The 9,250-nt window shown below is 36.8% G+C and overlaps 1 protein-coding gene across 1 annotated transcript in view; it reads right to left on the bottom strand.

Moving 5' to 3' along the window:
- Window positions 1–1,599: 1,599 nt before the first annotated feature.
- Window positions 1,600–9,250, bottom strand: part of UTS2B (urotensin 2B) — a 25,039-nt gene continuing 17,388 nt past the window's right edge. Inside the window, exons 3-5 of the mRNA XM_006871868.1 lie at window positions 8,594–8,631; window positions 7,432–7,525; window positions 1,600–1,625 (exon numbers count right to left, since the gene is read on the bottom strand). Of these exons, the coding sequence (XP_006871930.1) occupies window positions 1,600–1,625; window positions 7,432–7,525; window positions 8,594–8,631 (158 nt within the window). The remainder of the gene's footprint in view (window positions 1,626–7,431; window positions 7,526–8,593; window positions 8,632–9,250) is intronic.

Genomic DNA, 9,250 nt, shown 5'->3' with positions numbered 1-9,250 from the left:
GGGAACAAGGGATAATTGCACCCCTTTGCCACCAACTTCCAGCCTCGTCCTGTGCACACAGAAGCTATATCTACAGCCTCTCAAAACATCTCAAGATAGCCACATTGTTCCTAGTCAGCGCCCAGTCCACCCATTTTTCTTCCCTCTCACTGCTCCTGTTCAGTTTCCACATCCAATTGGCACTCAGTTCTCCTCTTTGTTCTATCCTTGGAGGATCATGTTTCTGGGTTCACTGTCTGTATCTGTTTCACTCGTCTTTGTTGCAGAAGGTTGATTCAATGCATCTGCTTACTCTTCCATCTTGCCACAGAGTGATTATGGGGTTTATTAGGGAAGTGAACAAGGTACAATTTAGCATCAGAAACAACTCAGGATGCAGCAGTTTTCCAATCAGGAATGCCTCTTCTCTGCCATACTGCAGGCCCACCTCACTCTTGTCTTCAGCCTCTCAACCATATGAACCATGGCCTCTGCCCTGCTCAGGAAAGTGTTGCAATGCTCTTTTAACCAACTGTAAATAAGTAAATGGCACATTCTACAAGCCAGCCTCCTACCAGGAGGCACTGAAATTTACTAGGTTCTTGGGCCTAGAAGCCCAAAGCTATTCTAACTTTCTATGTTGCTGCCTCTGCCACCAACTTTTCTGTCACTGCTTTTCTAGATAGAAATCTCATGCTATACTTATGTTCTTCTTTCTTGATGGTCTTGGAATTGTCTCAATTCAGGTAATTTTTTAAATTCATTTTTTGTTTCTTTTACTACCAAATAGCTTTTAAGTAGGGTGATTTTTACTTCATCATCCTATTGTTGTTTTCTAATTTTATAGCATTGTGATCTGAAAAAATGTTTTGTAGTATTTCAGTGTTTTTAAATTTTTTGAGGCTTGAGTTGTGACTTAACATATGAGTTTTTGTGTCACTTTTTGTTTCTTAGTACATAGGGTCAAACCTCTTACATGCTGAAGGTATCCATTTCTGATGTTATAGAAAAGACAAAGATTAAAATTCCAAAACCAAAAAATATTTTTTTCTCTTTGAAAAATCTAGCACTCCTTTCCTGAAAATTCAAAAAATAACATATTTCTGTTTATTAGTAATGTATTCAACACTCTTTTTACCAAGAGCTCCATAAATTACATATTTATGCTTACTAGTAATGTAAGTGTTGATCTCAGTGATCATTAGTGGCTAGAATAATCACAAGAAAGAATAAGAAACAAAAATGACATGTTTTCCACATGAATGGAAATAAGATAATTTAGGTTAACTTTGAAATATGGTTCTTAAAATATTTAATTGATATCAATATTATAATTATCTCAGAGCAAAAAATATAGACCATAAATTTATGGAGAGTATACAACAGAGAAAATGCTCTCAACTTAGTATACACAGACCATTTTAATAGCTCCTTACCATTGAAAAGTGTAACTATTTTGTCATTTGTGATGTAAAGTATAAGCTCATTATAACTCAATAACAAGTTAGCAAGGAAATAAAAACAATATGTTCAGTAAATGCACAATTTCTGCATGCAATAGATATATATACATATATATATTTTTAGTATTCTTCTTTTTTTTAATCCAGCAAAAAAGGTTTAGACACAGTATTTCCAAAAGCAGGCTAAAGAAGAAAGCAAAACAAATTATTTATTAGAAGGATATTTAATGAAATGGTACATTTGAATAAAATTACCTATGTAAGTATGAGTATAACAGAGTTTTGTAAAATGATTACTTAATATGGTAATCCTAACCATGACATGTGAAGTTTTAATGTAAATCATTCAAAATTAATTTAAATGAAAAAATCAGCGTCTTCATCATACTGCTGTTACTGCTTGCTATACACCATCAGTTTGGTTCCAACTCATAGTGACGCTGTATAGTGTTTCTTAGGCTGTACATCTATGCAGGAGCAGAAAGCCTCATCTTTCTCCCACAGAGCAGCTAATGGATTCAAAATACTGAGTTTGGGGTTAACAGTCCAACACATAACACACTACACTATATGGGGTCCTTTTTCATCATACTAACCAATTCATAAGTATCCAGTATGCAATAGAGAGAATTTGGAGAACTCTTTGGACCTGTTTGATGGGACTGAGGAGATCTGCTTTTGCAGCAGGTAAGCACTTAGCTGTGAATCCAAAAACTGATGGCTTGAACCCACCCATTGCATATATGGTGATATGCTTCAGTAAAGACCAAAACGAAAACCAAATCCACTGTCATCAAGTCAAGTACGACTCATAGTGACCCTACAGGTTAGAGTAGAACTACTCCCTGAGGCTTCTGAGGCTGTAAATCTTTATGGGATCAGGCAGCTTCATCTTTCTTCCACTGAGTGACTTGTTGTTGTTGTTGTTAAGTGCTGTCTAGTGGCTAGTAGGTCCAAATTGCTGTTTAGCAGTCCAAGGTATAACCACTCTGCAACCAGGGTACCTCAAGTAAAGATTGTTGTTATCATTAAGTCTCATCAAGTCAGTTCTGACTCACAGCGACCTTGTATAGGGCTTCCAAGCAGTGACTAGTGGCTTTGAACCACTGACCCTACAGTTAGCAGTTCAGCATATATCCTACAGTGCCACACTAGGACTCCTAAGTAAAGATTGTTGTTGTTTTTAAGTGCCTTGGAGTCAGTTCTGACCCATATTGGTCCTGTATAGAGTTTCTGAGTCATGGCTGGTGAGCATGAACTGCGAACCTTGCAGTTCAAATGACTTTGCAGTCCAACACATTAGCCCACAGTGCAACACCAGGACTCCTCGGTAAAGACTGCAACCTAGAAAACTCTATGGAGCAGTTCTGCTCTGTCACATGGAATCACTATGAGTCTTTACTTGAAGGCTCTTAACATTTTTTTAAAGATAGAATCCCATCCTCTTGGTATTCTATTATGTCTTAATAGAATAAGTATCTTCATCTGGTTTATGGTGCATCCCTGTCTTTGTCTTTTCCTACATTGATGGACATTCATACTCTGCTGGTCCAGTTCTCCCTCATCTGCTCAATCTCTAAGCTATGTGTGGAGTGTCCTGGGCCTCCTACTTTAGATTTCTTAACTTTTATATTTAATCACTCCCTACATGGACTAATCACAATATCAAACACTATTGATACACTGATAACTGTCAAAATTACATCTCAAATTTGGCCTGCTTTCTTAAACTCCAAATTAAATTAATATATCCAATGGTCTACTCAAATCTCTACTGCAAATTTTTTGTCATACACAATAAAACAATCTTAAGATGTCTATGGTAGTGATAAGTGTCTCGAGTTATTTCTTGGCTTCTCTTTGTTTCCTAACCTCCCCAATTTAGATTGAGCCATGTGACTAGTCCTAGAAGTTAAGAATATGTTTAGTTTATCCTACGTCTCTGACCTTGTTAAGAAAACATTGTTGTTGTTGTGTGCCATTGAGTCAATTCTGAATCACAGAGGTCCAAAAGAAGTTAGTTTGAACTACCAACTTTGCAGTTATGAGTTCAATGCTTATCCTACAGGGCTACATCAGGGTCCATGATGACAATTGTTGTTGTTGCTGTCAAGTGCCATCGAGTTGGTTCCAACACATAGGGATCCTGTACAGCAGGGTGGGGAACATCTGACCCACGGGCCATATAAAGCCCACGAAATCATTTGATTTGGACCTGACAAAGCAACCACAGCTCCAGCCATCCAAATCTATCAGGCTAATTATACATATACAAGCTTTTATTGTGAATTTAGTGATCATTTATATTGGAGAACACCGGTTTTACACTTATCATTTCATTGCAATGATTACAATCTCCTCCATGCATCATCATTCAACAGTATTTGCTTCCATTCCCTCTGTGTGTTTTTCTGGTGTGTTTTTTTTTTTTTAAGCAGGCTACTTTTTAAGTTGATAATTTTGTGTGGCCTGGGAATGATGGTATAAATATCCAAAATGGCAGAAAAAAGTTTCCCCATCCCTGCTGTACAGGGTTTCCCAGGAGAGCCTGGTGGGTTTGATTCATCAGTCTTTTGATTAGCAGTCCAGTGTTTATTTCTAAAGTGCTACACTAGTACTCCATGATGGCAATTGTTGTTAAGTCCAGTCAAGTAGGTTCTGACTCATAACAACCCTGTATAGAGTTTCTGAGTAGTGTCTGGTGGGTTTGAACCACTGTCTTTGTGTTTCAAACCAACCTTGGGGTCCAGTGCTTTATCCTACAGCACCACACCAGGACTCCATGATGGTAATAGTGTTGTTGCTGTTAAGTGTCATTGGGTTGATTCCAACCCATCGTGACCTTTATAGAGCTTCCAAGGAACAGCTGGTGAGCTTGAACCACCGATCTTGCATTTCAAATGACTTTGCAGTCTGACACATTATGCACAGCGCCACAGAGGTCTTGTATTCCAAGTGGTGTATGCACGAAGTAGAGGACTGGTCAACACGTATCATACTTCATGAAACAAACGTATCATAAATCATGTAACAAATTATGCCACTGAGATTTTGAGATAATTTAGTTCATGTAGTTTGTATATCTTGTTGCTGTTGGGTGCCTTTAAATCAGTTCCAACTCATATAGACCCTATGCACAACAGAATGAATCATAGTCCAGTCCTGAAACATCCTCACAATTGTTTGCCTAGTTTCCAAAAATGCAATTTGGTAATGTGAAGTAGAGCACTACTTTATGGAGGGCCTAAAATGAGTAGTAGTCTCAGCAACAGGTTAATGGCAGACAAAAAAACTTGATATCATAAATTGGAAAAATTAAGAGCCATGTAATGAAGCAGCAATACAGGCATTTGCAACAGTTTGGGATTCGGATCATGAATTTCTTAAATTCAAGAAAAGTTTGGAGCATAGTATATTGGGATTTTAGGTTCTAGTTTTTATTATTTTTGGCAAGGTTTTACAAGAAATTCAGGAGCTCAGGAAGGGTCCAATGTCTTTGCAAAGAGCTGAAAATAAAGTTCTGAAATATAAAAGAGCTGCTTCAAGTCCCCACATGTATAAAATTTTATTTAAAATGGCCTTAAATAACAGAGGCTCAATAAACATCAGCTCAAATTAAAAAACTCTTAAGAAAAATAAGATTCAGTCTTTAAGATATGTTACAGTACCTGCAGGGAAGCTGCCATTAAATTGGAGAAAAGCATTAAAAAGCTTTAAGAAAAAATTTCCATGTAACAGTTGAGAATACTTCTAACTTTCTGAAGGAATGACATTACCAAGGAGATTAGGAACCATACAATAAAAAAGTCTTTGACACGTCAAGACAAAATAAACTTATGCCTCAAATCTTGCAAAAGGAAGAAGAGACCTGCAAAATTTTGCCTTTCACAAGAAGGGAATATTTCTCAATAAGCACATAAAATGTATCCAGAGATAATTGAAAAACAGGAAATTCACAAAGGCTGGAGTCAGGAGAAGCAATAAAAAAAAAATGGAGAAATTCTCCTTGGAGGCAGAATGAACCCCTAATCAGAATCTTCTCCCAAACTCAGGGTTGTAAACCCTCACAATATTTGCCCAACATGATTTAAGTGATGCTGGGGGCAAGCAATTGAGATCATTTATGTTCTTCTCCTCTATAAGAGATTATTTATTGTGGTAATTCTATCACTAATCCACTGACACCACTGGATTTATATGGATTCAATAACTTGCCCATTTAATTAATAGGCATGTGAAAGAAGAGGGGCCATATTGCACCTCACGAAGACTAGTGAGCATACTCCTAGAAAGCTTGGTCTTTGTGTTAATTATAGTCCCTGGTTCTCCCTAATGTGAACGAGTTAAGTACAATCTGTGTATTTAAAAAGACATCAAAGGATCAGTTGTGTTGGAGACATTGCTCCCTATGTGTTTTATGTACTTCCTTGCATTTACCATCCTGCCTTGCTGATATTTTAATGTCAGTTCTAATGAATAGTTCTTGCCAATGGACTTGAGTATAAGTGATCTGTGGACTCCTGGACTGAGGTCTGTAAGACCTGGGATGCTTCACCTGATTCTCATTTCACTTTGGCAAACTTGGAAGCAGTCAAGCCAAACAATGAGTCCTGGTGTGAGACTATAGAATAAGCACTGTAATGCTAAGAACAAGGTTAGCAGTTCAAACCCATCAGCTGCTCCTCAGAAACCCTCCACAGAGTCACTGTGATTGGATAATACTTAACAACAACAACAGATGAGATAGCTACAATATAGAGGAAGTTTGAGTAAAACACATAGAACATTGTGTTTGGACTTTATTATACATAGCTTCTGAGATATGCATTAAAACTGCTAATACATCATTGGTGTTGCTGTTAAGTAGCACCAAGTTAGTTCCAACGCATAGCAATCCTGCATAGAGTTTCTGAGGAGCAGCTGTTGGGTTTGAACTACCGACCTTGTGGTTCAAAGTACAGTGCTGATCCAACAGTGCCATACCAGGAGTCCAATGCATCACTGTTAAGATAAGAGCTATCAAGTCAATTCCGACTAGCGGCAACCCTGGATAGAGTTTCTGAGGAGTAGATGATGAGGCTTGAACCTCCAACCTTGAAGTTCAACCCAACCTTGCAGTCCAGTGCATTAACCCATAGCGCCACACCACAAGTCCAATACATCCTAGTCTAGTTTACATTGACTAAGGAAAGGTTCAACAAGCCTTCATTCCAGCTCTTTTCTACTACTACACTTTGTCCTCCTGCAGTTATTCTCAGCTCAATAAATAGAAGTTGCCATTATTTTCCAGTTGCTCAGATGGGAAACACTGGAACTGTCTTTGGTATCTTTCTTTCACATCACACATTAAATCTTATATCAAATTTTGATGATTTTTTGCCCCAAATACATCCTAAAAGACATACTTTTCTAAAATTAAATTTTATAAATAAAACTTTAGAATAAGTGTAACAGTATTGAAAGTTTCTTCTTATTTCAAGGGTGATTCTATAAAATTCAGAATTTACTTAAAAACTGATTTGTATGTGTGATACTGCCAATTCTATTGTCTAATGCAAAATAACAAGAATCATTGTTGTTATTTTGTTGTTATTAAATGTTGTTATTAAATGTTGTCATACTCATAGAGCCCCTGTATAGGATTTTCAAGAAGAAGCTGGTAGGTTTGAATCATCAACCTTTCAGTTAGCAATCTAGCGCTTATCCTGCAGTGCCACACCAGGACTCTGAGTTTTAAACTACAAGCATCTATTTCTGTTAAGCAAAAAAATGTGACCTTGCACAAAAAATTGTAACCTTGTAAACATTGCAAAGCTGAAATAAATTCATATGAGAAGACTTTCTTTGGAATTTTTTTTTTTAAATATGCACCTTGATCTTTATCAGCCTCACACAACTAAGAAATATCAATTTATTCTCTCTCCTCTTGAAAATTATTATAAAAGTAATATTTTAGAAATTTATTTGAAACTTAGAAAGGAACACTTACCTCGTTTGTTAGGGTGGGAAGAGGATAGACCATCTATAGCATAAGACACTTCAGCAGCCTTTGCCCCCGTGAGTTGTTCTTTTATCTTTTCTAGCTATTGAAAATAAATATAAGAATTAATTCGTTTTTAATAATAAACATGCCATTCTCTGTTGAGGAAGAGAAATTATTCATGTAAAAGAAAGAGTGATTCTAAGACACAAAGAAGGAAGAAAGAAGCAAAAAGGAAAAGGACAGAAAACAAAACAAACAAACAAACAAACAAAAAAGGAAGGTTGCATTTAGAGATTGGTTGGGAAAAGTTGAGGACTCAAAAGAAAATCAGGAACAAACAGGTTTGTAGTGCAGGCACTCTAGGTATTAATTAACAAAGTATCTGTAAACATAGCCAACTTAGCTGGATATGATTTTGTCACCTGTAATGAACAATCATTTTCAAGGTGCTCGAAAGAGCTCTGTGAATGCTTGAATTTTCTGAATTATTTTTCCAATATAGCAGGAAAGGAGAAGTATTTGGAAGTCTAAGAGTTTTCACTCAGAAACCAGCCCATGTTAATTTTTAACAAGTTCTCCAACTGCCAAAATCCAAAGGCCTAAGAGTTTACCAAACCAAGGTTCTGCCTGGGCAACTACTTGTCACCATGGCCTAGTTCCTCAGAAAGGAATGGTGGAGCATAGCACTCTCCAAAACACTAAGAAGTTTGTAGAAAAATGGAATGAGGTCAAGAGGGCATCTCTTCATGCCATCCAAACCACCTACTTCAAGGAGAAAGACTCTGCTTTGATGGGTTTTTTCCCTAGAATAAAAGTTTTGTGTTGGAAAAAAATACTTCTACTGTTTTAAAATAATATTAGTTTTGAAAACCTAAAAACCTGTTAAATTATTTAATTTCACAGGTGAGGAGACTAAGCTTAAAGAATTTTTAAAGATTTGCCAAAACTTTCATAGTTAGGTAGTTGGAGAGTTGGGACTACAACCTAGATTATATTATAGTTTGTTTTTGTAGTATAATTTGATTATTTTTTCTTAGTGAATTGCTTCATCCTTTTTCTCACAGGTATAAAGGTTTTACATTTTAGTATTAACAATTTACATTCTGTCAGAAGAAATTTTCTTTTGATCATTATTAAATACGAGCATTTAAGTATTTCACAGACTTACCTGGTTAAATTCCTTCAATTTGTTGGCCAGTTCTATATCTGCAAGAAACATTCATCATATAAAAAAAATATATTACAATTAATACTCAACTCATTGCAGGACACACATTTAGGATTTTATGTAAAAGGCAAAGATATTTTTCGTGATTTGAGATCACATTATATCTCTGATGTTGTTGTTGTTGTTGTTGTTGTTAGGTGCCATTGAGTCAGTACCGACCCATAGAGACACAATGCACAACAACACAAAACAATGTTTGGTTCTGTGTCAACCTCACAATCATTACTTTGCTTGAGCCCATTGCTGTTGTCACTGTGCCAATCCATCTCATTGGGGGACTTCCTCTATTTCTCCAATCCTCCACTTTGTTGTTGTTGTTGTTGTTAGGTGCCATCGAGTTGGCACCAACTCATAGTGACCTTATGTACAGCAGAAAGAAACACTGCACTATCCTGGGTCATCCTCACTATTGTTGCCATGCTTGAGTCCAGCGATGCTTCCACTTTGCCAATCCATCTCGCTGGGGCTCTTCCTCGTTTTCTCTGACCATCCATCCTATCAAACATGATATCCTTCTCCAGCAACTTGTCCCTCCTGACAATATGTCCGAAGTATGAAAGATGAAGTTTGGTCATCCTGGCCTCCAAGGAGCACTCT

Source organism: Chrysochloris asiatica, unplaced genomic scaffold (assembly GCF_000296735.1).
Source record: "Chrysochloris asiatica unplaced genomic scaffold, ChrAsi1.0 scaffold00177, whole genome shotgun sequence".
In the NCBI taxonomy this organism is placed as follows: domain Eukaryota; kingdom Metazoa; phylum Chordata; class Mammalia; order Afrosoricida; family Chrysochloridae; genus Chrysochloris; species Chrysochloris asiatica.
This window is presented reverse-complemented; position numbering and strand designations above follow the sequence as displayed.